This window comes from Fusarium mangiferae (assembly GCF_900044065.1).
Source record: "Fusarium mangiferae strain MRC7560 genome assembly, contig: FMAN_scaffold006, whole genome shotgun sequence".
Taxonomy (NCBI): domain Eukaryota; kingdom Fungi; phylum Ascomycota; class Sordariomycetes; order Hypocreales; family Nectriaceae; genus Fusarium; species Fusarium mangiferae.
The window spans coordinates 166,053-193,672 of NW_024573926.1; the positions used below are offsets into that span (position 1 = coordinate 166,053).

At 49.3% G+C, this 27,620-nt stretch overlaps 8 protein-coding genes and 1 non-coding gene across 9 annotated transcripts; 6 read left to right on the top strand and 3 right to left on the bottom strand.

Annotated features, from left to right (window-relative positions):
- Window positions 1-563: 563 nt before the first annotated feature.
- On the top strand, window positions 564-1,983 carry FMAN_02812 (uncharacterized protein; the record flags this gene model as incomplete). Its single annotated transcript, XM_041831551.1, has 3 exons — window positions 564-632; window positions 711-1,498; window positions 1,554-1,983. 3 exons carry the CDS (start codon window positions 564-566, stop codon window positions 1,981-1,983), a joined length of 1,287 nt encoding a protein of 428 aa, XP_041682103.1.
- A 115-nt stretch (window positions 1,984-2,098) lies between these two features.
- On the bottom strand, window positions 2,099-4,500 carry FMAN_02813 (uncharacterized protein; the record flags this gene model as incomplete). The annotated part of the gene is made up of 8 exons (XM_041831552.1): window positions 2,099-2,769; window positions 2,817-3,151; window positions 3,203-3,570; window positions 3,624-3,928; window positions 3,977-4,082; window positions 4,128-4,254; window positions 4,301-4,406; window positions 4,455-4,500. 8 exons carry the CDS (start codon window positions 4,498-4,500, stop codon window positions 2,099-2,101), a joined length of 2,064 nt encoding a protein of 687 aa, XP_041682104.1.
- A 533-nt stretch (window positions 4,501-5,033) lies between these two features.
- Window positions 5,034-5,149, top strand: rrna14. The gene has a single exon (XR_005994003.1). It is a non-coding gene; the product is annotated as a ribosomal RNA (ribosomal RNA).
- Window positions 5,150-5,653: 504 nt separating this feature from the next.
- On the bottom strand, window positions 5,654-6,919 carry FMAN_02814 (uncharacterized protein; the record flags this gene model as incomplete). The annotated part of the gene is made up of 1 exon (XM_041831554.1): window positions 5,654-6,919. The coding sequence occupies one exon, from the start codon at window positions 6,917-6,919 to the stop codon at window positions 5,654-5,656; it is 1,266 nt and encodes a 421-aa protein (XP_041682105.1).
- A 3,412-nt stretch (window positions 6,920-10,331) lies between these two features.
- FMAN_02815 (uncharacterized protein) lies at window positions 10,332-13,506 on the top strand (the record flags this gene model as incomplete). Its single annotated transcript, XM_041831555.1, has 4 exons — window positions 10,332-10,609; window positions 10,685-11,114; window positions 11,181-12,329; window positions 12,379-13,506. 4 exons carry the CDS (start codon window positions 10,332-10,334, stop codon window positions 13,504-13,506), a joined length of 2,985 nt encoding a protein of 994 aa, XP_041682106.1.
- Window positions 13,507-14,366: 860 nt separating this feature from the next.
- On the top strand, window positions 14,367-16,082 carry FMAN_02816 (putative L-lactate dehydrogenase (cytochrome); the record flags this gene model as incomplete). Its single annotated transcript, XM_041831556.1, has 5 exons — window positions 14,367-14,432; window positions 14,492-14,525; window positions 14,576-14,613; window positions 14,663-14,938; window positions 14,988-16,082. 5 exons carry the CDS (start codon window positions 14,367-14,369, stop codon window positions 16,080-16,082), a joined length of 1,509 nt encoding a protein of 502 aa, XP_041682107.1.
- Window positions 16,083-16,278: 196 nt separating this feature from the next.
- FMAN_02817 (uncharacterized protein) lies at window positions 16,279-19,220 on the bottom strand (the record flags this gene model as incomplete). The annotated part of the gene is made up of 2 exons (XM_041831557.1): window positions 16,279-16,717; window positions 16,768-19,220. 2 exons carry the CDS (start codon window positions 19,218-19,220, stop codon window positions 16,279-16,281), a joined length of 2,892 nt encoding a protein of 963 aa, XP_041682108.1.
- Window positions 19,221-19,555: 335 nt separating this feature from the next.
- On the top strand, window positions 19,556-21,283 carry FMAN_02818 (uncharacterized protein; the record flags this gene model as incomplete). Its single annotated transcript, XM_041831558.1, has 3 exons — window positions 19,556-19,594; window positions 19,686-20,231; window positions 20,282-21,283. 3 exons carry the CDS (start codon window positions 19,556-19,558, stop codon window positions 21,281-21,283), a joined length of 1,587 nt encoding a protein of 528 aa, XP_041682109.1.
- A 2,146-nt stretch (window positions 21,284-23,429) lies between these two features.
- Window positions 23,430-26,172, top strand: FMAN_02819 (NIT-4 pathway-specific regulatory protein nit-4; the record flags this gene model as incomplete). Its single annotated transcript, XM_041831559.1, has 2 exons — window positions 23,430-25,024; window positions 25,077-26,172. The coding sequence occupies 2 exons, from the start codon at window positions 23,430-23,432 to the stop codon at window positions 26,170-26,172; spliced, it is 2,691 nt and encodes an 896-aa protein (XP_041682110.1).
- Between the last annotated feature and the right edge of the window lie 1,448 nt (window positions 26,173-27,620).

Consider the following 27,620-nt stretch of genomic DNA (forward strand, 5'->3'; position numbering starts at 1 on the left):
TTGAAAGATGAAATACGAAGGGCTAGGAAAGGACAGGAAAAGAACAGCTAGGTAGGTACTCAGCACAAAGAAACAAACCTGCTAGGAACCACTCAACTGCTGAACAATGTTTAATTCGTACCATCAAAGGAAACAGGACATCTTCTTTTATACTCCATGTTTCTACCATCTAACTTACTCCCTTCGCACAGCCAAGGCCATTCTCGTATATCTGATAAATCTCCGAACACTTTGCGAGTACTCGTAAATATCCATTCTTGTCCCAATGAAGCTCAAGTCTCAGCATACTTTGCTTCAGATTGGTCGATCTGCCACTGACGGGAGCCTCAACGTCCCGACGACAAGGATGCTGACTTACTCTCTCCTCCTAAAACAACCCTAGCGGCTCCGAGTACGCGTATAGAAGGCTGTTTCCGCGTACTCGTCATTTGCCTCGCTCTGCATTGTCCCGAGTCCATGTGAAAAGAGTGTCTCTAAGCTGGTTCTCTCCTGTCTCTCAATTTTCTCTTCGCTTTGCCGTTTGTTCGTGATACGAACCCGCGGGTTTACAAACCAATCATACAATGTCTTCTCGAAGAACTCATACCAAATCTCGGACGGGCTGTATAAACTGTAAGAAGCGTAAAGTCAAGGTTCGTAAAATATAGCGCCCTTTCCGAGCACGAGACTTAGGCTTCTCCATAACCGTTCTCTGTGTCTAACCAAAGTAGTGTGATGAGGCTCGACCATCATGTTTCCACTGCACAAGACATGGCGTAACATGCAGTCTCGCGTCACAGCCTTTAACCAGTCTAGGCATCTCGTCAGTAGACGGCAGCAGTGACAGTCGTTCGTCATATTTTCCCAACTTGAGCCCCTCAGATTCAACCCCAGCTCCAACTCTGAGTTCCTTAGACAGCCATCATCTAGTCAACTCCCCTGATCCCTTTGGCAGCTACAGTCACCCCAGTCCCACACAGCAGATCGCTCCCTTCCCTCCACATGAACTCTGGGCCCGCGATTGTGAGCTTATGCATCACTACTGCACAGTAACCGCGGATACTTTGTGTGTCCGGAAAGATCTGGCATACGTCTGGGGCGTCGCTATTCCAAGATTAGGTTACCAAGACCCTTTCGTCATGCATGGAATCCTTGCCATTGCCGCTGCCCACAAGGCCTATCTGGTGCCAGATAATCGCAAGACGTATCTGCCATTGGCTGACTATCATCAAACTCTTGGCTCCGAGGGGTATCGTCGTTACCTCCAACACTATAGCATGACCAATTGGATGCCTGTTTTTGGCTTTGCATCTCTTGTTGTGCTGCATATGTTGACCCTACCCACCCGGATGAATAACTGTGCACTGGAAGACCCCATCACAAACCTCATCGAACTTGCTGGGTTGCTAAGGGGTATCAAGACGACATTAGAACCAGCAATGGGGCGGATAGTCAAAACGGAATTCGCTCCTGTCGTCTTCGGAATTTGGGGCCTTGACTCTGACTCCGAGGCAGAACGGTATCTATGCCCGAGGCTGTGATCTTACCTTGGAAGAAGCTGACCCAACCCATAGCTGTCCCTCTCTCGAGAACTCGTCTCTACCCACAGATACATGGACCGCATTGCAAAGGCTTCGAGCCTTCCAAGAAGCTGATATCCCTGCTAGCGGCCTGCAACATTATACATCAGCTGTTGAAGGTCTGGAAACCTCTGCGAGACTATTTGCTGCTGCTGGGTTACATGCAGAGGTCGCAGCGGCACATTTTTGGCTATACATTATTGATGACAGTATACTCATCGACTTAGCTGCACAAAGGCCACATGCTCTTCTTCTCTTCGCACATTACCTTGTGCACTGGGCAGTATTTGAGAAAGGCTTCTGGTTCACGAGGGGTTGGTCTCGACAGGTGATGGCCAAGTTAGAAGAGGGCTTAACCGGCAGGCCAAATTTCTTAGGAATGATGCAGTGGCCTAAGCAGATGGTCGCTGAAGCTGTTGTATAGGCACGGGTGCCCTTAGCACCAGCATAAAGCGTTGTATTCTGTCCGGAATGAAGCATGGTAACCTTTGCTCGAAACACGAGTTGCTGAATTGGAATATTATAGAATCTACCGTCTATCACAGTTCCGGTTCATTGACTGTGTACTCGTTGCTCGTAGATATAAGCTGTAACGAACCCCTAGTACCCTCGTCCATGTAATCAACCATATGCCAATATGCATCTTGGCGACCAATCGAGGCCTCGTCTGGTAATTTCAGGGGTAACGGTTCTCCAGTAATTTGGCGCATTTGTCTCCTGTTACTGCCATTTCCACTTACTGAAGTGTCAGAAACGGTACGTTTGCAACGGCAAGAAACAGGTGCTGGCGAATCGGATGAGTTATTTGTCAGTGATTCCGGTTGAATGTGGTTCTCTTGCTCCTCGTCCTCTGATTGCTCGATGGTTTGAACTACGAGCGACTGCTGAGTAGATTTTTCGGATGGAGCTTCTAGGTTCTCCTCTGGGCATTCCACTTCCGAGACGATGCGCCCGTGACGAATACTTGCTTGTGTATCCAATAAGGGGCTTACGAATCGATTGTTTATATTGTTACGGCGTTTCTGACTTGCACCCTGTGACTCACGGACTGGTGAGCTCGGGACGGAGTCGGATCCGATCGTTGTCTGGCTGCAATGTTGCCGATGTCCGTCATCTGATGTGTGTGTGGCAGCAAAATCCTGCATCACCAAATCATGCTCAAACAATTCACCGGAACATGATGGCCCAAACAGGCCCCCGATGGTGATCCCTTCTTTATGTCAGCTAAAGACGCGTAGGTCCATATGCATTACTTACCATTCTTTAGCCACTCAGCGTTATTGACAGTGCATGGCCACACGTCTAGTGGCCGGAAAGCTTGGACGAAGTGGCGGAGTTCTGGTAACGAAGAATGCCTTGAATATGGAAAGTAAATCGTTCTTGGGAGACTGCACTCGTCACGCTGCTTCTGGTTTTTGGGATTCTTTCTCACTTTGTCCACCAGCATCATGATAACTTCCTCAGCAGAGTGAGCGTTCAAGGTGTTGATGTCCCAGTCCAGTGGAATGTTGCGACCGGCGGAGGCTATCTTCTCCAAGGTCCCTTCGAGTATATCTGACATGTCGGTTGAAGAGATAGATGAGGATAGAAACCTTGGGTTCGCAATTAGCATGTCTCTCGCAAAAGTGATACAATGTACAAACGTATTGAATAGCGTGGCCAAGCTAGCTTGGTCCAAAAACTCCAACTCGGCTTCTCGTTGAAGATCAACTCCGCCACCGCCAACACCAACTTCAGCCAAGTCCTCTCCTGTAGGCAGGTGCGCAACGATAGGTTGAATAGAGATAGTGTTAGGTCTTTGAGCCACTTCGCACAAGTTTCCTTTTTCACAACTGTGTAAGCGAACATCTGTATCTGACGTTAAGCACCCTGGCTGCGGCGTGTTGCCACACATGTGGCCAGTCAGAGCCGGCGACTCTGGAGTCAGATGAATGTCTGTGTCGAATCTCGAGTCAGGGGTTTTTGATTTGAGCGAACCATAGATCCGGAGTTTGTAATCGTCGACATGAATCTGCCAATATCAGTGACCAGAGATCGGCGAACTTTGAGACCATTCTAACTGACTTTGGATTTTAAAGCCTTAGATAGGGCGAGCCAGACGTCTTCATATCCATAAGTCCAGGCTTGTAAGTGGAAGATGGTATCACTGGGGTATTGGGAAACCTTTCGCAGCAATTCAGCGATGCCTTGGGCTTTTGTCTGAAAAGGCACATTCTCAGTGAAAGATGTGTCAAGATAGATCTTATCGATGGTCTTGATGCCAGACGTGTACTCGATGAGATTCGGATTCCGGGAAAGAGCATTCACGAACCATGGTTCGCTTCGAATATCTCCGGTGTATAAAACTGCTTTGTTATCTCCCTCGACCACTTTATTCGGTTAGAAACAGTAAAGATTGTTTTTCGGTGTCAACCTACAGAACATCACCGCCCCAGGGCAATGGTTGGCGTCAAAAAGAGTTACCTGGATCTCGCGGCCCGGGCAAAGCTCGATCGATGTAGGCGTTTCCAAAGGCAAGGGTTTCTATTCTCTTCAATATGAGGTCGGGGAAATAGAGGGTATACATACCAAGACTTTGCGGAGATGCTTGAAGGTTTGCTGTCTTAATTCCAGCACCCCCTTAGCATAGTTGATGCGACAAGGATATCGTTCAAGGCGAAGAAGGATCTCTTTGGTGGCTGCTGAGCAGTAGACACTGGACATAAAATTAGCAGAATACTCAACCAATTTAGGGGACGTACAATGGAGATCGCAGGCTCTCGATCCCAGCCAAATGGTCGCTGTGAACATGACTTAGGAAACAAGCAAGTGGTGGTTGTGCACCGGCATTGCGCCGGAAAAAGTCAACTGGGATTTTGTAAGACCATGTTCACCATTTCTCGTAGATTAACTGACTTCTGATGTCTGGGAATTCAGATATAATTCCGTTGAATGTAGACATTTGCAACACTTAGACGCAAACAGCGTGTTGGCTAAATTGGAATGCCCAGAATAAGGGAGGCGCTCAGGGAACTCGGACGAAATAAGAGCTTTGTATCGTCCAAATGCCAGATCGTTCAAGTATATGAGATCAGCCTCGGGAATTGTTTGCATGTGTAGGAATCTCATGGTGAAGAGTGTTGAGAAGTTGTGAAAAGAAGAAGGCGAAGACGAGTGTGAATCACGGAACAGTCGCACTGTCCGTTCTTTCGTCCCAGTGGCACACTTAACACAGTGCACTCTTACCTGCCTGGCTAATGCTCCATGCCTGCCTAAAACTAAAACACCACCCGCAACCACATCACAGCCGCTTCTCAACCTTCTCCTTTCTTCCTCACCAGATTCTCATACATGTAGCAATAGGTTTCCACCCTTTCTTTTGGGGGTTCAGTTATCCATCGTAAACGGGATCTACGGTAACGTACTCCAGGCGCTATGGATTAACAGGAACAAAGGCTAAGGATATGGTCCTCTTCCCGTAGTCGATAGGTACATACGACCATAGGTAGTGGAAAATACGGGATCCCGTCTGCTCTCCCATAGTCAAGCCACTAACCGGCGGATTAGTAGTTGGGTCGGTGACGACCAGCGAATCCCCGCTGTTGTATGTTTTTGACCTTTTGCACTAGAATTTAACCGTACGGTTATTCAGGGTCATACTTGTATCATTTGGTTTTGGTTTAGTGGTGATTAAGTATCGTGGGTGCGGCGAGCCTCATACGAGATACCTAAGAAACGGCTTGTGAAGCTTTTGGTAGATACATGGACCCGGACTTTCACAGGCGGATCCGTCTAGGACACTATCAACTAAAGTCGAACCTACACCTTTAGCTATTTCCTCCATGCCGCAGTGGCCGGTAAACGAGATTTAATATCAAATCAGTTCCCGTTCAGTTTACCAGTACGCCGGAAGGAACATACAGGTGAACATGTAACCAAAAACGACTGTATCTCCAAGTTCAGCGTGTGCAATGGTTTAGGACTGAACTTGAGCTTCTTACACGAGACTTTGTGACATCTGTTTAAACTACACGCTTAAGAGCCTCTTCCATTGATTACCCATCTCAACTAATTTCACAAGCTGAACCGTCTCCTTCGTTAAACATCATAGCCAATCATTCCGCAACCGCAGTATGCAGCAACAGACCACCACTGCCAGCAGTGATATCCAGCTTCACTCCTTGAGCAATGAAATACACATGGCCCTCGGACAGCTCAAACGACTGATCGTTTGCCTTTACACTTGCGCTTCCACGTGTTGCAAGCATAATCTTGGGACCACCTTCACTCAATGCCTCACGGTCACCAGACTTCAGGTCAGTCGCAAGCACGTTGAATTCGCTGGTAGGTGGTTTGAAAAGCTGGGTCTTGCCCTCTTTACTTCCAGGATAAGTTTCTGGTTGCAGTGTCGTCTGTGACTTGGTCGTGGGCTCCCAGTTAAGCACTGAGCAGAACTCATCGACATTGTCTCGCTCGGCCTTGGGGCAAAATCCAGTATTGAGAACATTGTCAGAACGTGCCATGCATTCAATGATATCGCCCTGGATGTAGGCATGAATCCCGCCTGCTGGGATGAAGATGACCTCGCCCGGTTGGAGAAGCATGTAGTTCATACACAACAGTCCGACCAGATTACCAGGGTCGTTTGCTGGGAAATTCTTCTCGAGTTTCTTGGCAACCTGTGGAATGGCTGAGTTAAGTCCCGTAAAGGCAGAGTCGGGGAGTTCCCGGATTGCCTGGAAAGCCTTCTTGATGTCTTCGTCAGATGATGTTAACATAGTTTTGACGACCTGCTTCAATCCTTCTTGACTGAGCTTCTCATCCGCGACAGTTGCGCCACCGGCGACAAGAAAGTGTCTCAAAGGCTTCTGGCGTAAGATATCCACGATAGCCTCAACAGGTTTGAAGCCACAAAAAGCCTCAAACTCAGACAATGCGAGGGCGATTTCTGGCTTGTGGTTGCCGTCCGTGAATGAGTCTGGGTCCTCCTTGTGCTTCTTACTCGAAAACTCCCTGTTAGGATGGACCTGCAATGGCAATGCTTTCGCAATAGAGAGAACCTTGGGAAGGTATGGAAGCTTGCTGTGTCCAAACTTCGAAGGGATTTTCTCCCCCAACAGTTCCTTAGGGTATCGGTCCAGAACGTCTTGGAGATCTTCGCCCGTGCTAGCAACATAGGATGGCAGCACGGGGTATGTGCCCATCCACATCTCAGCATATGGCTTGTCCTCGTCAATCTTGAAGTTCTTCTTTCCATCCCCATCCCATCCCGGCGTCTTTTCACAAAGTCGTGCAGATAGAGAGTTGGAACCTTGTTTACCCCATGGGTATTGGTTGCAGCCGCAACGGAGCTGATAGAAGGGGGCTGCTGGTGTCGACATTTTGAGGTTCAATGCAAAGTGTAATTTTTCTTCAGGATGAGTGACAGCGGGCAACTAAGCTGTAGCAATTCTCATTGATATATGGCCACTCGCGGCTGATATAATGTTGAGTTCAACAGCCGAATCCATCGTCATTTTGTCATCACTATCGTTGACGTCAGGCGACAATGATAATTGAATCAGGGTCATAACGTGGTACAATGCGAAGTTCTCGATAGACCCAGTGTAATTACATCACTTGTCGGTCCCTCATTCAGTACAGATACGTACATCTTCGCAAGAGACTTGGCACGTGAGCCAGAGAAGAAGAGGGCCTTCCAGATTCGATCCCGATCCGGCCGGACGTTAGCTTCCGGGTACGGCCCGCTTTTTTATACGCCTTCGCCGAATATCCCGGGGCTGTTTCATGGACGTCACTAAGTAAAGGACATCTCAGCGTCCACATATGCTGTACGTCCACCTAGGCTATGGTCTCTGCTAAATCTTACTCTCGCAGAGTCAGCGCCTGTATCGTTGTATTACATATACCATCCTAATGCAACCTTACCCTGGAGACCAAGCGCAGGATGGATTTTCTCAAATGTGAACGATTCGTTGAAGGGGCTTTTTATTATTGATACAGTAATCACTTGTTAAATAGCCGCCTTCGACTTAGATCCGTGTTTCGGTAACGAAGTCTCTCGTGACCATCAGTTGGCAAACACATTATGAGGGATGAGACCATGCCACGCATCACAAATCAATGTACAGATACTGGTCAGAACACAGCTATGAGTACGGGATATCATTATATATAAAAAGTAACTGGAATCCCCTCGGAAACCTTGCAAAAAGTCGTCTACAGCGCGAACCACTCCAGTGTAGAGAACGTGAATAGTGGATACTGACTTGCCGGCAATGACCTAACGTCGGCAGTCGTACTTTTCAATTTAGAGACCAACAGGTGGATCCGGTGATGTTCAGATCAGTCTTGCGATCAAGAAATGCAAGCCGTCGGCTATTTTACTAGAAGAGTGATCAGCCCCGTCGTCAATAGCACCCGACACATCGAGGCAGTTTGCGGTGTGACAAGTGAGCCTGGGGCTAGCTTGAGATGGTCTGATGTAACTCTGCCCAACTAGAGTTCATGTATCTGACCATCTCGTATGTCCCTGTATTTCCACCTCTATTATAAACTCAGGATGCCGATACAAAGAGGCAGGACGTTCTATGCATACCACTTGGTTTATAGACTTCTGACAAGGTTGGTCATATCTCGAACTCGTAGCGAACGGTTGGGAATAGTTAGAGATGGGGTCGCATAATAGGCCGCGGCGACCCTTTGAGAGGGATCAAGACCCCTGCAGAAGCGGGCCGCTCATTGCTACGGATTGGGGCGGGATTCCTTGTTGGTTTTGTGAAGAACTGACCAATGGTAGATAGAACGAGCGTTCCTGGCTAGGATGAGGCCAGCGTCACTTGCATTAGCCCCGAGTCATCAGACGAGGGTCTTTTGTATGTATGTGAGTGATATCGAGTTGAGCAAATCGTTGATGGTCCAACTGCAACTTTGATAGTTCGGCAGACCATTAGGATGTTCTCTACCTATCAATCGATGTGAGCCTGAACATGTGACATGCTTCATGCATGGACTACGAAGCAAACATGAATATGTCTTTCCCATGTGCTTCTATTGGGTTGTGATTAGATGTGATTGAGATGATTGGGGAGCCCCGACCGGTGACCCCAAGCAAATAAGTAGAATAGTTCCCATTTTATTGATCAAAGAAAGTGTGATGGTCGGGAGGGAAAAACGTCTTGGCGTACATGATAATGATGAGGCTTGATTTTGGCGTGACTGTCGAACGAATCGCCTTGCAGGTCTGAGTCGAGATCACCGGAAGCTATTCAGGAAGTGATATGAATATTGACGGCCATTGTCCATAGAACCAATCTGGCCAGTCCCATGCATTGAAAACTGTGATGCCTAGTGAATTCATCAGCTCGTAGTACGCATTTGACGAAGCTAGTATCAACAGGCAGCTGTGATTCGCATCTCTCCACGTAAGTAATAACGCGGCCCATGAATGTTATCACGAACCGAACTCAACATTATTATCGGTCTGTGATAGTGTCGGATTAAAGTGAAGAGGACAATATGGCGGCGGTTAATCAATGAGGCTTAGACAAGCCAGGAATAGTCGAGCCACGAGATACGGGACGAGAATTGGTTTACAAGGCACCTTTGCAACGTTACTGGCTGTTGATATTGGGCCTAAAATGGCCCATCAGGCGGTTGTTGATGCGGTTTGGCACTAAAAGCTCATGTTCTGGGCCCCTGGGGTGCTTGAGTGGAGATATATCCCGCGATGAGACGGCGACGGGGGCTATCATGAGCCAGTGGTGATGGAAGATGACTGTATGTCGCAGGCATTGAATATTGTAGTATGTATGCATGAATTAAGCGTGGGCATTCCATACTGTACCTATGGTTACAGTTGGTGAATTAGACGATGCTCCATAGGCGCAGTACAGAAGGTAAGCTCTGTAATGTCGGGTGGTCTCCAAAATCAGAAGGTGGCCCAGCTCAAAGTGCTTCCGTCCAAATTTAGCCGTCTCTAGAGCTACCTTTTTGTACATGCCACGGGTCTAGACTTTTATCCATCTCATCAGCTGCGGCACTCCAGAGTAAACTGCAGTGTTTATTGCCCTCATCTGAATGTGACAAAACATTGTTCCTGGGCCTACCTCATGTCTTAGGTACCCTTACCGCGCTTCGACGGCCCCCTGGACCTATTTCGTCACCGCCGTACGCCAACTGGGCCTGACGGACCCCGCTCTCCATCAAACTCTCAACCTCGACTCAACCTTCGACTCAACTTAAACCAAGACACGTCTCTGTTCGTCCCTCACAATCTGCGTGGGACGATTTATTGTCGACTGGTGTGTCTTCTTGCAGCTTTCGCTGACAGATTTCCTCTCGACACCACCCCTCAACGGCCCCTGTCAACAGTGCATCCCAGCTGCATCTCCCTCGAGCTTATTTGGCTCTGCGGTCTCTCTAGCTCTTGGCCGGCTTCGTACTGTAGCTGTCCCCGCTACCGCCCCCAAACCATCCTCTCACGACCCGCCTCTTACTCCCGTTCTTACCACGCACTTCGAATCGTATATAGATCGGGTCGCATTGCAAGCGGCCAGCCGGCTATCGTCGTCAATATCCAGGGACTTGATCTGTCTCTTCCTCAGCCTCGTCATTCCACCCGGCATCTCCTGCAACCCTTAGCTGCATCTGTGCGACCGCCAACTTGGAGCTCCAGTAGACATCTCCACGCTCAGCTGCATATTGGCCACATACCTTTCTTCTCCCTCACCTCGATCCGTAGTCCTATCTGATCGCGCCACTACGCTATTCGACCTTTAGCTGTTGCCTGCCATGGCACAGTCTCCGATGATCTCGGTGCCTCTCAAGGCTACCAACGAGATTGACTGGATTGAGCCTCTGAAGGGCTATATCCGCGATACTTATGGCGATGATCCAGAACGCTATGCAGAGGAGTGTGCGACACTGAATCGATTGAGACAAGATGTGCGGGGCGCTGGAAAGGATAGTACTTCTGGACGAGATATGCTTTATCGCTACTATGGGCAGCTCGAGCTTCTTGACCTACGATTTCCTGTTGATGAGCAGCACATCAAGATATCCTTTACATGGTTCGTTTCCCCGAGGTCGAGTTCGACTGGATGGTGCGCTGCACCTTTTGACACCTGCTGATTTTCTATAATCAGGTTCGACGCATTCACACACAAATCTACTGCGCAATATTCACTCGCCTTCGAGAAAGCCTCTATCATCTTCAACATCTCTGCTGTTCTCTCCTGTCACGCTGCTGCTCAAGACCGCGCCGAGGAGTCCGCCCTCAAGACTGCCTACCACAACTTTCAGGCTTCGGCTGGCATGTTCACTTACATCAACGAAAACTTCCTCCATGCGCCATCATCCGACCTTAGTAGAGAGACTGTCAAGGCACTGATTCATATCATGCTCGCACAAGCTCAGGAAGTATTCCTTGAAAAGCAAATTGCTGATAAGAAAAAGATTGGGTTGCTCGCAAAGTTGGCTGCTCAGGCTGGCTATCTATATGGCCAGGCCCTTGAAGGTGTCCAGGAAAATGTGAACAAGGCTATTTTTGAGAAAGTGTGGCTGTTAATGATACAGGTAGATTCACCCGTCGCCATTCAACATGGCTCATTCTTGATGTTGTATGTTCGCTAACAGCACCAGATCAAAACCAACCTGCTGAACTCTATGGCACAATACTATCAAGCATTAGCGGATGACGAGGCTAACCAGCATGGTATCGCTGCTGGAAGACTGCAAGTTGCCGAGGCCCAAGCAAAGGAAGCCGAGCGCATTGCTAGGAACTTTCCTAGCTCGGTTCCCATGAGCTCGAACCTGAGTGCCGACTGTGGAGGATTTCTTCAGGAAATTACGAAAAGACATCACTCGACAGTGCAAACTCAGCTGCAAAGTGCTTTGAGGGATAATGACTATGTGTACCATCAAGAAGTGCCCGCCGAGGCCAGCCTGGAAGCCGTCGCCAAGCTGCCAGCCGCGAAGCCAATTCCTGTTAGCGAGCTATATGCTGGCCAAGACATTCAACGAATCACTGGACCTGACCTTTTCGCTAAAATTGTGCCGTTTGCTGTTACGGAGTCTGCCAGCTTGTATGATGAAGAGAAAGCCAAGCTTGTACGAGCTGAGGCAGAACGGGTGGAAACGGCCAATGATGAAATGGCGGCTAGTCTCGATTATTTGAGGCTGCCAGGAGCATTGCAAGTGCTCAAGGGTGGATTCGACCAGGATATCCTGCCTGACGAGGACTTCCGACAGTGGTGCGCTGATGTTTCTGACCAAGACAATCCGGTAACCTTGTTCGATTCGCTCCGGTCTGAGAAGGATTCCATCCTCATGATCCTGGATAAGAGCACGAAGCAACTCGATATGGAGGAAGGTGTATGTGAAAAAATGCGATCCAAGTATGAAAACGACTGGACACAGCAGCCAAGCTCGAGACTCACAACGACATTACGGGGCGACATTCGCCATTACCGTGAGGCTTTAGATGAAGCATCGAGGAGTGATAACCAGCTAGCGGGCAAACTTCGACAGAACGAAATGGATTTTGATGAAATGCGACGGGCTGCTCAGTCAGGAGAAGTCGACCAGCTGTTCCAACGTGCCGTTGCACAAGCGCGAGCAAGGGGAAGTAACGCAACAAGCCCAGCTGGCATCGAGCCGAATCTTCTGGATGACGATTTTGAAGAGGGTCCTAGTGTAGTGGATCAGATCAACAGGGTTGAGGATATTCTCAAGAAACTCAACCTTATCAAGCGAGAACGAAATCAGGTGCTGAAGGATTTGAAGGAGAAGGTGAGTAAAGTCACTGGTATTGAATCAGAAACCGGACTAACATTGCTAGGCCCACAACGACGATATTTCCCAGATTCTCATATTGAATAAGAAGTCCATATCTAATTATGAGACGCAGCTCTTTGAGCAAGAGCTGGAAAAGTTCCGGCCTCATCAAAACCGGCTTTTGCAAGCCAATCACAAGCAGTCGGCTTTGATGAAGGAGCTCACGAACACGTTCAACAGATTATTGCAGGATAAGCGAGTTCAATCGGAACAGAGCAAATATGAGGCAATCCAGCGGCAGCGATCGTCAGTCATCAACCGATATAAGCGTGCATACCAGGAATTCCTGGACCTTGTCGCAGGCTTACAGAGCGCCAAAAATTGGTATACTGAGATGCGCGAGACAGTAGAGAGCTTGGAGAAGAACGTCGACAGCTTTGTCAACAACCGTAGATCTGAGGGCGCGCAGCTACTAAACCAAATTGAGCAGGAACGGTCATCGAGCAAGAACTCGCAGGCCGAGATGGAGCGAGAGAGACTCAGGGGTCTCATGGACCGAATGTCGATAGACCCTTCCAAGTCATCGCCACAGCCTCAGACGCAAAATCGGCCAACACCCCCCTCGCAGTATCAACAGGGACAGAATCCTCGATATCCGCAAACCAATTACCAAGGCCAGTATCAGGCGCCGAACTCACCTCCGGTGCAGCAACAGACCCTGGCTCAACAACAAGCATACCAGAACTTTTCTCCGCCACCAACAACACAATCGTTCGGACCTCCTCCTATCAACACTTTCGTGCAGCCTACATATAACCCAAGTCAGTATGGACGTACACCCGGACCTACGTCGCCTCCCCCGAACCAAACGTCGTTCAACATCGGAGGCTACCGGGGCCCTGCATCACCGCCTCCTAACCAGACAACGTTCGGGCAAACTCAATCATTTGGAGGATACGGAGCTTCAGCTACACCACAGACACAGGGAGGCTATGTGCCACCTGGATTCGTGCCACCTCCGCCACCTCCTGGGCCACCACCGCTTGGACCTCAACAGACATTTCATTATGGAAATCAGCCTAGCAGCGCGCACCCAAACAGTGCTTATCCACAGAGTGCGCATCCTCAATCAGCAGTCCCTCAGCAACAGCAGCAAAATGATCCCTGGGCAGGGCTGAATGCATGGAAGTAATTAGAAAGTGAAAGCGAGTCGTCGGGTTCAGGAGCTGGGCGTGACATAGTAGTCAACAGACGACTACTATGATTGCCGATGACTTTTGAGATACATTTGGCTATGATGCATTTGTCTGACCTAAAGAGAAGGGATATGGTGATGAAAGGAAAAGCAATTGTGTTCAGGCATTACGGCTATGAGAGCTGAGCGGAAGAATACGACATGACTAGAGAAGAATTGCCAACAACATTTGTTCCATCTTATAAGGTTACCTAAGCTTAGACTCGCCACACTTTAAACCGAGGTTGTGGTTGTGGTGTAATGAGGCTAAAAAGCCCCCCAGGCACCCCGCATGGCTTTACCCCGAGTGCCCGAGCTGTTTAACCCCAACTAAGATTGGGCGCTAGACTTGATGGTGCATGTTGGGAGTAATACAAGCAATTTTAGAGGCTGTTCAAGATGATTTATGGAGTCTTTCCCCGCAGAAGTGAACTGAGGTTACTGAGCTCGAACCAGGAGGTTGAACTTTCAGACCGGTCATGTCGCCGAACCGACTCGGCTTCGTTCCGCTACCCGTTATTCCCTGACTATCCGGTCTCCGTGTTCGGATTCTCAAGGGATTGTTTTTTGTATTTTTATTCTTCTTATACTCTTATCTTCTCATCTTCTCACTTTCATTTTACTCCTGAATCTTTTGGCCTTTGATTGCTTGACTTTGTCTCCCAAGATCTAGACGCAAGATATCCACATATAGGCTATACCCTGTCGATCAAGAGCCTATTTCGTCATTCATCCTCGGGCAAAAGGCAACGCGCTCCTCTTTTTTCCTCAGTCGATGCACGTTTCTTGCAACAAACAACAAATCGAATACTGTCAAAATGGTGTTGAAAGGCGGCGAGGTTGCTGAGCACAACAGCGCAAAGTCGTGCTGGGTTATCGTTCACGTATGGACCCCATGAATTGAGTTGCGACTTACCGACTTTTACTGACTTGAATGCGACAGGGTAAAGCATATGATGTGACAGAATTTCTGCCAGGTATGATACGCTCAAAAAAGTGAACGCTGGATAAAACTGACGACTTGCAGAACACCCTGGAGGTCAAAAGATCATTCTCAAATACGCTGTAGGTGTCACCCTTTACTGAACATTACCCATCTACTAACACGTGCCAGGGTAAGGATGCTACCGAAGAATACGAACCAATTCATCCTCCCGACACCCTCGACAAGTATCTTGATGCTTCCAAGCATCTCGGCCCTGTCGATATGGGCACCGTCCAGCAGGAGAAGAAAGAGGTAGACCCAGAGGAAGAGGAACGCCTGCAGCGCATTGAGCAGAAGCCTCTTCTGTCGCAATGCTATAACCTCTTCGATTTTGAGGCTGTCGCTCGACGTGTGATGTCAAAGACTGCATGGGGATACTACTCCAGCGCTGCCGACGATGAGATTGTAAGTTTTCCTTGCACAACTACTGAGCAAGTTATCTAACTGTGAATAGACAATGCGGGAGAACCACAGCGCGTTCCATCGCATCTGGTTTCGTCCTCAAATCCTCGTCGACGTGGAAAACATCGACTTCTCAACCACCATGCTCGGCACAAAAACAGACATCCCCGTTTATGTAACAGCCACAGCCCTCGGTAAACTTGGTAACCCAGAGGGTGAAGTCGTCCTCACCCGCGCCGCAGCAAAGCACAACATCATTCAGATGATCCCCACTCTTGCATCCTGCTCCTTTGACGAGATTGTGGACGCAAAAGCAGGCGATCAGATCCAGTGGCTGCAGCTCTACGTCAACAAGGACCGTGCCATCACTAAGAAGATCGTGCAACATGCCGAGAAGCGTGGTTGCAAGGGTCTCTTCATCACCGTTGATGCGCCCCAGCTGGGACGTCGCGAGAAGGATATGAGATCTAAGTTTACCGATCCTGGTTCTCACGTCCAAGAGGGCACAGACACGGATAACAGCCAAGGTGCTGCGCGCGCTATCTCGACGTTCATTGACCCTGCACTGAGCTGGAAGGACATTGCCTGGTTCCAGAGTATTACGTCCATGCCTATTATCCTCAAGGGTGTCCAGCGCGTCGAAGATGTCCTCAAGGCTATTGACTACGGCTGCCAGGGCGTTGTTCTCTCCAACCACGGAGGTCGTCAGCTTGAGTTTGCCCGGTCCGCCATTGAGGTTCTCGCCGAGACAATGCCTGTTCTCCGCGAGCGCGGTCTCGAGAACAAGATTGAGATTTTCATCGATGGCGGAATCCGCCGTGGAACTGATATCCTCAAGGCTCTCTGCCTGGGTGCTCGTGGCGTCGGTATCGGACGACCTTTCCTGTACGCCATGAGTGCTTATGGTGAGGCTGGTGTCGTACGAGCTATGCAGCTGCTGAAGGATGAGCTGGAAATGAATATGCGCCTCATTGGTGCTAGCAAGATCGAGGATTTGCATCCCGGTATGCTTGACCTGCGAAGTCTGTTCCAGCATTCTGCTGTGCCATCGGATAATCTTTCATCTACTGTGTATGATCCTTTGTCTGTGCCTGCTCAGAGACCCAAGGCTGGACCTAAGCAGGACACCCCCAAAGCGAAACTCTAGACGAGCTGTGCTTGATAAGACTTGTCATTTGTTAATTTGTTGTAGCCTTAGATGTAGAGAAGTTTAGATACACGAGTTCTTTATAGCGTCGGAACCTGTTATAAAATTAAGGATAAATTTCAACATCGCTATGCAACCAATGCTAATTTGACTCAATGCTATTCACAAATCCATATCCCCCCATGGTACCGCGCTCTTATAATCCTCTCAAAAATTCTTGCAAAGACATTGGTTTTCTCACAGCGTTATTCAATCCTTCATGATACGTCACCCACACCTTGCGCTCCTTTTCGTCCTGCTTGGCTTGCTGCTCGGGAGTATTCTTCGTCATCTCAGCTAGCGGCCGCGCCTCTATGATTCGGCCGAAGAAATCACGCTTGATGAGTGTAGTCTCCTGAAATGATGCTTCGAGTGCATGTTTCTTGGAAGCCATAATCTTGTCTGTGCTGAGGTGTTCAGCATGTCCAAGTGGGTTGCCTGCTTTGAAGCGGGACTGTCGAGCGCGAGCTTCCCGTTCCACTAATGTTCGTTTCAGTTCTTGGTCGAGAACTTGACGAACAGCATAGCGTGTAGGTGCTGCCGAGGGTAGAAGAAGTGATGCAGCTGTTTCGAAAGTGGCCAGAACATCAAGATCCCTGTAGTAATGTTAGTTGTGTTCACCTCTTCGAGGTAGATAATGACTTACGGTTCCATGCGATACACATATTGTGGTGTCCGATTGGTGAGCGACTCACTCTCAATTCTTCCCTTCTGCAGCTCGATACCGACTTCGGCAAGAACATCAGCTGCACGTTTGACCATGGCACGTTCGCTCTCCCTGCGTACGCTAGCCGTGGATCCTTGACTACCACCCACCACAACGGGCTTTACGTCCGGAGAGACAATACGTGCAAGATAAGGGAGGAACTCGGCGGCAACATCTTCAGCGCTGCGGAACGAACGCATCAGTGTCGGTGGGAGCTGTCCCTGCAAAGCCTGGAGCTGAGTCCTGTTCTGACGCTCTGCTTCGAAAGCTTGATAATCAGCTCGAGAACCAGAGAATGGCAGTGGAGGCGCAGAGTTATCCTCCGCATCAACACCCCAGCGGCGATCGTAGCCCATGCTGGGAAGATAGCGCTTGGGGGATGCGAAAAGGTGATGGCACGCTAGAACGGGCTGGCTGAGGTATTGTGCCAATTCCCACTCCTGGCTAGCATAAAGCCGTGACTGACATGTGTCGTGGAAGTGCAGCCATTCGTATGCTTGATTAGGCTTGGTAAGGTACAGATCATCGTTGAAATCGCGATTTGGGTATTCGGTGAAAACTTCCGTCATGATATGGCTGATTTCGCCGCTTGTATCAATCATTTGCCCAAGTCTTTCCATGGCATGCTTCTTTTGATACTCGCCGAAACCCAGCTCAGCCTGCGGTTGCTCATGCTGTGTTTTGGATTGAGACAGATCCATTGCTTGCTTTGGAAAGCCGCCTCCTTCTTGGAAGAGGCGTGAAACAATGTCCTTGACACCACCTCGGCCAAGACCTCGAGCACCACCAGCGCCGCTCGTTAGATCTTGAAGGACATTGCGCTCCAGCCATTGCCTCGTGAGAGAGCCTTTTCCTTTCAGATTTGATGCGCGAAATCGTCCCGCTACCCATTCACCAACGACCATGACACCCCGGAGGTCACCCTCCACTGTGCTCTCAGCTCCTCGTCTAGCGTCAATGCCGCTCGTCATACCCCAGGCCGCCTCACACAACTTTCGTGCAGCATCTTTCTCGCAAGGGATACCTTCCTTTTCAAAAATATTCTTGAGCCTGGTAACCACCGACTCCATACTGGGTTTGCCAACGTGAATAATTTCAGCCAAATTGGAATGCCGGAGTGGTCGAAGCGCTGGCGCGTAAACATCATTACAAATGAGAATCAGGGGTCGGAGCAGTCGAAAGTCGTCACCCTTCTTCTTCTGTCGCCCATAATTTTCTGTGGTGGCACCCGACGCATTCTTCTGGTCCAGGAGAACAAGATCTATCAGTGCTTTGACAAAACCACCTTCGCCTGAACCCCCTGAACCAGATACAACGCCATCCACTTCATCCACCACGACACATGCTGGTTTAGCCAATTTCGGGGGGCCGTCTCCGTCCTTGCGGTTACTGACAGTTTTGACACTCTCTGTTCCCAGACTTGTGCGGATACGATTTTTGACGACATCGCGACTTCGGTCGTCACTGGCGTTAATTTCCATAACCTCGTAGCCAGCTTGTCTCGCACACACGTGTGCCAACGTTGTCTTTCCCAGTCCCGGAGGTCCTGTGAGCAGCAAGATCTTTCTATGAGGCTTTTCCTCCTCTTCTGGTTGCTGAGCACCTGGTCGTCTGGCTATCACAGGTCTTGACTTTGCTGCTCCGGGGAACACCACGGGGTCCCACTTTTTCAACCATCCCAATACCCGTCTGTTGGTATTATCGTTACCACACAGATCCATAAAGCTCCTTGCCCGGTATTTCTCCGTCCATAAGCGAGTTCTTTTGGGCCTTTTGCTGTTCGACAGCTGTGGCTCGACCGATTGAACAGGCACATTGGGCCTTTGCGGCTGCTTTTGTTTCTGACTTGCGACCTCTGCAGATGCAGCGCTCATGAGATTATGAATATCAACGCCGTAGTAGCTTCGTTTCGCTCGCCCTTCTTTCGTTTTCGATCGAGCTGCGACCATGGACTCGTATGTTGGCGCACAGTTGGCCTTTCGCTCCTTGATAGTGACGGATTTACCGTTACATGCTGTGGCCTTGAAAGATTGCGGCACAAGATTACTGAAAATCGGAGTGGTGAAGATTGGTCTTTGGCTCAGTCGTGTTGGTTCTTGAGCTTGCACATTGGGAGTGTTTGAGGGTTCTTCCTCATCAACTAGATCAATAGTTGTTGTTTGGTCTTGTGCGATGGTACCTGAAGGCTTCTCTCGTGGATCCTCGGTCATTAGACGTTTCGCCACACGAGTAGAGTCAGTAGGTTCGCCATTGATGTCCGAATCGGAATCGTCGTCCTCAACAAGGAATGGACCTCGAGCTTTCGGTTTAGGAGGGCTATGATCGTGGGGTTTGGCTCGTTTCGCCGGCGGTGGAGAGTGAGGGAAAGTGATAGGTGACGACGCTGAAAGCATTGTGGATGGACTTTCAAGAGTATTAGAAGTAAAATATCCTTAACCTTGAAGGATTTTGAAAATAGTGGTGTTGCTGGTGGGACTCATGAATTCCCTTGGGACGTCTCTGAGCTAGGGACGCGTCGTGTTTAATTGAGTCGCGTCCTGCGTGTAAGCCAGCGAGGACCCACATATTCTCAACTTCTCCAGCTGACATAAGCGAGTGAGTCTGAATTGAACCACAGCCGGGCCCACGAGATAATCCGGTGATCCAGTTGAATGGATGCCAAAAATTTGGCTCTCGACGACAATCACGACGAGCCAGTTCCCAGCACCGTGGGCCTCAATCTGCCAATATGCGTCGGCCTACGAAGTACTATAGTCTGACGAGACCGGTATGCTCAACTTTTGGTCCCAATTGTCCCGGGCTGGCTGTGCCACCCCGCAGAAGGTGAATTTTGCCTTGCTAACCGACACACCATATAGAAACTCAGGCAATCATGGAACAAGTACAATCTGTTTAACATCGCCCGTGCAGCTGGTCGGGAGCCCCAAGTCAACAGTCGAGCAACATTTTTCCAGCAGAAATGGGCAGCCAAATCGAAGACCCGAGGTTATCACGGCGAGCATGTTTCCGAGAAGAAGTGGGTGCGGCTCTTTTCAAGACGTCTTCAATCCGCTGTCGATCTCCCTCCCGAATACCTAGCCGCCAACGATGGTGCCGAGCAGGCGGCTGGTCGTGGTTCAGGTCTGACGACATCCAATGTGACCGCCGAGACATACTCCAGAGTTCCCCAAGGCAGCACAACAGTCCGAAGTCCTTCTCATCCTGCTCAGCGAGGCCGAGCTTTTGGAAATGTGAATGATATGCTCTCAGAGCATTTCCAGAACATGACACCTTATATGCAAATGACATTCGCCCCATTGGAGCGAAGGTTGGATACCGCTGTCTTCCGGGCCATGTTTGCCAGCAGTGTACGACAAGCCCGTCAATTTATCATTCACGGAGCTGTCAAGGTGAACGGCAAGAAGGTTTGTTTTAATAAAAAACTTCCATCACGGATTGCTCTAACATTTGACAGATGGTCCATCCATCGTACGCATTGAATCCTGGTGATATGTTCCAAGTTGAGGTTGAGAAAGTTCTATATGGCACTGGAGAGCAAAAGACAGCTGAGTATACAACTATGGAAAGCCGTGAGAAGGAGATGCTCGACCAACAAGAAGAGTCAGTCAGAAAGCATGGGCTGAAGAAGCGATCCAAGGTTCTCGAGGCTGTTGCTAAGGAGGGAGAGGAAGCTGAGTCTGCTGATGCAAAGGCTCTTGGAAAAAACGCGCGCAAGCGTGTTGAGCGAGAGGTGCAGCTACACCGTGTCAAAAACCTCCGAACAACCGCCAGAGAGATTCTCAAGGGTGATATGAGAAACCTGTCTGCTAAGCAGAAGAAAGATCTACGACTATTCCGCGACACTGCCCAGCGTTTTCTGTCTCTTCCTGAGGCTCGTGAACTTGACGGACGAGACCTCCTCCGTCAGATTCAGGCTCACATCACAAAACTTGAGTCTGTCGATACCTTCCGAAAGGCTGACTCAACACTGGCTAAAGCAGCCAATGCCGAGGGTTCAGCTGAAGCATCGACCGAGGAGTCCGCTGAACCACAAGCTGAGAAATCAGATTCTAAATTAAGTAAGGAGGAAAGAGAGGCGAAGAAGTTGCAATTCAAGAACAACGTCCTTGAGAAGGGTCTGGAGGGCATCACGAATAAGGCAGATCGCGACCGGGCTATGAACATTCTGGCCACTGAGAACTTGACCCATGAGGAGACCCGCCGCCTCATCAACATTCTCAGAAACGACTCCGAGAACCCTATCGATCCCTCTAAACCCTATGTTACTCCCTGGCGTCCTCGCCCATTCATGTCTGCCTTTGCCTTCATCCCCCGCTACCTTGAGGTTAACCCCAACATCTGTGCTGCGGTCTACCTACGTCATCCTGTCGCAAGAAAGGGTATGGCTGAGGTGCCTACGCCTTTCAGCTATTTGACCAACCAGCTGGCCCACAACTGGTACTTGGGACGAGGTTAATGAAAATAAATATGCGATTTTGGAATTGGGAAGAACTTTGGCTAGGCGGATGGGATGCCTGTGTAATATACCACCTTCTAGAGTGTACGGTAGATAACCGGATGTACCTTGTATGTAACACCACCGTTAAAAGCATGACAAGTCTGGATAGCATATTGTTTTCCTGCCGTTAGACAGTGTTAAGTGTGCAAGTAAGTCCACACATATTAATACTTGTACGAAATTATGATTTGGGTTCTTGTACAAAGTAGGTAGCTGGTGATGTCAGCTTTGCGAGCATGTAAAAGAAATGGGCTATAGGTAATTGATAAGGTTTGGAAGAATCACATATAATCTCCGCAACATGAGAGAACTCTCCGCGCCTCATCTACTATACAACACGGGCTGACGGGTATCGGTACACGGGCGTGCAACTTGGCTGGTAAATGGCTTGAGGATTCATCAAGCGGATATCAGATTCCCAATCTCAAGTCACCAATGATGGCGGACCTATTGGTGCAAAGGACGGCAGCTTTGACGTTACTGTTGGTGGCTAGATTTATACTGGTTTCAAGTTCGGAGGTTATCTTGGACATGCTCTAACAAGGGGATTGTCAGGGGCTTGATGCAGCTGCTCTCTGTGCTTTCTAGTCAACCGGCCACACTGAGCTATGATAAGAAGTTAACTGAGAGAGCAAGTGCATATGTTTTTGGGTACAACTAGTCTGAACAAACAAGTCAAAGCGCGTGTCTCGAGCTGATAAGGTGCAGCTGAGCCGCCAGTCCACTTGATTGGAGTAGACATGCAGTACAAGGCAGTACAAAGCCAACTCGTTTCTTCAAGGCGCCACAAGAAGCACGGATGGGGTTATTGGGTACCACGTCCGTGGATAAGAATGCAGCTCAAGTCCCGGCCCAAAAGAGAATCTAGACCTGTTGATTACCGTTCTGTAGCCAATCTGAGGACTTTCCCGAGAGCTTATCAGGACGGCCTGCCTAAGTCGCACAGCCGCTATCAGAGACCCTGGGGCCCCGGGCCGCTACTGTATGTACAAAAGGTGAGGAGCCACATCCTTGGCTGGGCGATCCCAAGTGGGGGATTATGCGGGAAAGATGTCGATTATCTTTGTTGAGAATATTATCCCATCCCATGTGATAGACAAGACGGCTGGTGTTTTAACCTTTGGGCAATAAGCTATCTTGGCTGTCTTCATTCCCTCCAAAAGCCGAATGTTCAGACTATACCGAAATAGTATCAGACCCGGGCCCAGACAATGTTCGGATTAGAGTGGCTAGCCCAGGACAGACGACTTACATAACGCCTTTCTCTGAGTCGCCAGAAGTCAAGGAGAGGCGGGACCCTCCACGCTGATGCTGGACTATTGCCTCCACTCAATTCCTTGACCAACGTCAGTTTCACTGTTCCTTCTCCCGCTTAACCTTACCACGCGTGCGCCTACCTCAGGGTCTTATCCTACATTAGTAAAGTCTCAGAAGAAACATCCATTCGGTGTCAGGTCAGGTCGAGTCGGGAATCGCCTGAAGATTCACCTTAATCAGCCGCGTTCAGAGTCTAGGCCTCAGCTGCAAGAAATCCACCTCACGCATTCCCATTCCTCCTCACTCTTCATCCACGATCTTTTTTTTACCACCTCAGGTTTCATTGCATCGCTTCCCATCATCACCTCATCTCATATCACCTCACTTTGGTCAGGCACCTCGGGCTGTCTTCGGCGTTGACCCTGGGTAACAAGTCCCGTGGAGTTGGTCAACTCGGCAGAAGCCCTCACCTTGTCCCTACCAGACATGGTTGATTACAAAACCCGCAAAGTCAGGATGGAATAGTTGTTAGGAGGACTATATGCTCAGTCTCCAACTCTTGTTCAATTCTTTCTCAATCTACCACATCTAAACTATCATCCGCACCCGTATCTATTAACCAACCACAAAGACCTCATAATCGCTTAGTCTGAGCCAACCTCTAACCACAATTTCGTCCCCCACAGTCTAGATTGTGGGCCTACGAACCAGCACATTCATACAAAACATCGTGTCATATCATCTCACGAAAGGTGTTTATTATCTGGATCTCCTCATATCCTGACCTCTGCCATTTGCTTGATTTGCGTGCATTTTTATCACCAGACTGCGCTTGCTCAGTTGCACCATGGAAGAGCCGGAACCCAAGACCGCGGTGCAGCCGGGTCCATCGACAACTGCCCAAGGGTCAACTCGCAAGAAGTCACGCAGAGGCGCCGACTCTGCCAGTCAGAAGAGGCGATGCGTGAGTACGGCGTGTATAGCGTGCCGTAAACGCAAGTCCAAGTGCGATGGTGCCCTTCCCAGTTGCGCTGCATGCTCCAGCGTGTATGGAACTGAGTGTGTTTATGATCCTAACTCAGACCATCGCCGGAAGGGCGTTTATCGCGAAAAGGTCGACAGCATGAAGGCACGCAATTCGACCTTGCAGATTCTAATCGAAGCTATATTGAATGCTGAAGAAGATGATGTGTTGGGCATTGTTCAAAAGATCCGTACCTGCAATAGCCTTGACGCTGTTGCCGAAGATATTATCAAGCTGCAACAGCAGCAGCCACTACAGCCACAACGACAACAACCTACAATCCCGTTGGCCAATGATGATTCTGATGATTATGATCAATCCAATGATAATTATACCACCGACCAACCCGAGCAGGGTGAAAGGGATCTGGCTCGCAAAATGGGTGAGCTCAGACTCGAGAATGGTAACGTTCGCTTCATCGGAGGTACATCTCATCTTATCTATCTGAGTGATCCGACTCATGAAGGAGAAATGGAGCCAAATTTTGAAGATTACACAACTGGACAGGATCCTATTACCTCTTGGACTCGCGTCACCCAGGACACCCAGCTCATCACTCACCTAATTAACATGTATTTCAACTGGCACTACCCTTACTTTACCACGCTCTCAAAAACACTCTTCTTCCAAGACTTTTTGAGAGGCAAGGCCGGGGTAGGAAGGGGTACTGCATACTGTTCATCACTCCTGGTCAACGCTATGCTCGCTTTGGGTTGCCACTTTACAAGTGTAGCCGGCGCCTATGGTACCCCTGGCGATAGCCGGACGAAAGGCGATCACTTTTTTGCAGAGGCAAAACGCTTGATTGTTGAAAACGACGAATACGAAAAACCCCGATTAGTTACCGTTCAAGCATTGGCACTCATGTCAGTGAGAGAAGCCGGTTGTGCTCGCGAAGCCAAGGGGTGGGTTTATAGCGGAATGAGTTTCCGCATGGCTGAAGATATTGGCCTGAACCTGGATGTTGGCCAGCTCGACAAAGAACGAATGAGTGATTATGAGATTGATGCCAGGCGAATTACATTCTGGGGCTGCTATCTGTTCGACAAATGCTGGTCCAATTACCTCGGCAGGCTGCCTCAGATCCCCAAAAGTTCGTTCAACGTTTCCAAATTCGATGTATTCCCCGACGAAGATGCGGAATCATGGTCGCCTTATACGGACAGTGGATTTGACCAGTCATTTAAACAACCAGCACGAACACGAGCTATTGCTCTGCAGATGTCAAGGCTTTCCGAGATCAGCAGTGATTTGCTCGCCTTCTTCTACCATCCAAGTCACATTGGCAGGTCCAGTGGTAAGACGGTAGAACTCAAAAAGCTGAGTGAGCTGCATCGCCGTCTAGAAGAGTGGCGAAAGGAACTCCCAAGGGAGTTTGAGCCCAAAGATGGCCAGCTACCCAATGTGCTCCTCATGCAGTAAGTAATACGGTACCGGACAGCTAAGCCACAAATGACTGACCCTGAATAGCATGTTCTTCCATCTCCAGTACATACATCTCTTCCGACCTTTCCTAAAGTACTCGCCTACTTCTTCGCCTCTTCCGCCACATGTTTCACCTCGCCGTATTTGTACAGCAAATGCTGGAGCAATCTCAAAACTGCTTCGATTGTACAAGAAGCTTTGGAACTTGCGCCAGATTTGTAACATCGCAGTGTATATGGTGCACAGCGCATGTACAATCCATTTACTAAATCTTCCCGAGAAAACTGCTCGTCGGGATATCACTCATGGGGTAAAACACCTCGAAGAAATTGCGGAAGACTGGCTCTGCGCGAGAAGAACCTTGAGTATCCTGAGCGTTCTCGCCCGGAAGTGGAATTGCGAACTCCCTGAGGATGCAGCATTCGTGCTTCATCGGGCCGACGAAAAATACGGAACATACAGCACCTCTGATGTCCCGTCACCTCATTCGCAGGCAGGAGCTTCACCCCTTTCTGATGGTGGTCTAGGGATGAAGGCCATGGGTGAATACAGCCCCTTTCCCCCGTATAATCGAGCCCAATTGGCTCGACCGATGCAACAGCTTCAACAGCAACAGCCGCAGCACCAACCTCAAAGATCTGTAACAGACGCCATGCTGACAAGCGCCCCGGTGTCAAACAGCATCCTTTCTCAACAACAGGGGATTTCTTTGAACAGGTCCAACGCAGGATTTGGACCCGAACCTATGGGTGGATGGGGGTCTGTGCCTGTTACATCATCGATGCCATCTTATCAGCAGGCATTTGCACCCATCAACCGCAACAGCATGGCAAACGCCGGCACAAGTGTCCCGCCTGTTAGCAATCCTCCAACATCCAACCGGTCTATGAGGATGGACGGGCAAGAATGGTTCTTGAACGACAGCGCAAGGTGGCACCAGAGTTTTGAGGCCTGGCAGATGGCCAACAACGGACAGGACACCTCTGTGTTCATGTTTGGTGACAGCAACAATCAGGATACCCCCAACAGCAGCACGGAAGGTAACGGCAACTTGCAAGCCGATACAAATGACCAGATAGCAGCGCTTGATGGGTTAGGAGCTTCATTATCCCGTGGTGGGTGGCTTCCAGGCTTAGATTAAGGGGCTGAGAATTCCCGCTACGATACTGTAAATATGGCTGCATTTGTTTTTAATAGTCACGACTTGGATGAAGAATTTTCAGTTACTAGAAGGGGGTCGGAGTTGGTCGTCAAAAGAATACTAGCCAAAACCAGAAGCATGAATTAATTGATGGATTAGGTGTAGACTTGCGGATTCGTATTGTATTACACGACTGGCGATAATGCGGTGTGACAACTTTCAAGTCGGGATCTCTCTCCTAGACGGTAAGCTTTGGCTATATTATTACGACTGAATAATAAAATGTCCGGCTCAGCTCTCCGTAATTCAGCTAGGCTCACAGACCGCATTTGCCGACCTGAGATTCAGGCGGTTACAGATAAAGTGGTCATAAAGACACTGCTATACCGCCGAAAACGAGGTGGAGGGGCTGTCACATCACAAAGATGGTTCAAAAACTCAGGCATCGACGGCGACGTAGGAGGTTGTGTAAGAGGGAGCCACGTGGTATCCGGGAACAAGGGACGATAAAGCACACACAGCAGTGCGAGTCTCTGGTTGAAGATGGTGTCAAGACGAACTGAAGGGTCAGTTCATGGAGCCCTTTGACCGGGGAGAGTGCAGAATACATAAAGCAGAGGAGGTACATAGCAGGGGTGTATGTGGATGGGACGAGTGTGGGGAAATCGGCCCGGAAGGCCGTTGGACCCTCGGCGCCACAAGCAAGACATTCCGGTGGTGGCTAGGTGGACGTCATGAGGGGGAGGCAGCGATTGGCGAGATTGGCTTTCTGGAAAGTGAGTTAGTTTACAGCGTAGGAGCTGTGAAGGAACGTAGGAACAATAGGTCAGCAAGTACGGAGGTAAGGTACGGTATGATACAGAGTTGGGGGGAAGATCACGATGGATGGATGTACTGGACAGTAGGTAGGTAGGTATCCATCCGACTCGTGGCCAAGACCCTGGCCTGGCATGCGGTTCAAATGCTGCTTGGAGTGATTGAATCGCCTATGGCTGCTTGGACTTATGCTGGAGCCTGGCATTGCATATACAGTACATACATACATTCCACTGAGTCTAATCCGCCCTTCCGGTGCAGGCTCTGACAGGGCTCTCGATGATTTGATTGGTGCGCGAATGCGGGCGCAAATGCCGGGTTAACTACAGGCTACCGATGATATAGTCCAGCAACAGAGGTTACACAAGAATTGGTAAGAGAGGAGATGTGAAGAGTTTGACAGGAAGACGTCAAAGCTGTGACTTCAAACTTGGAAGTGGAAATTCTCAGGATCGGATATGAGAGAAATTAATAAATCGAAACACAAGCTCGCGAATAATTCCCGTTTGGGGGTTAACAGCATCCAAGTTAAGCTCTTGGAGATGAGCCGAACCTAAAGCTAATTGGCCCCCCCTGGTTGTCCTCGATCTCAGAGATTGGGGGAAGAATGTGTAAAAAAGCTAGAGCCCCAA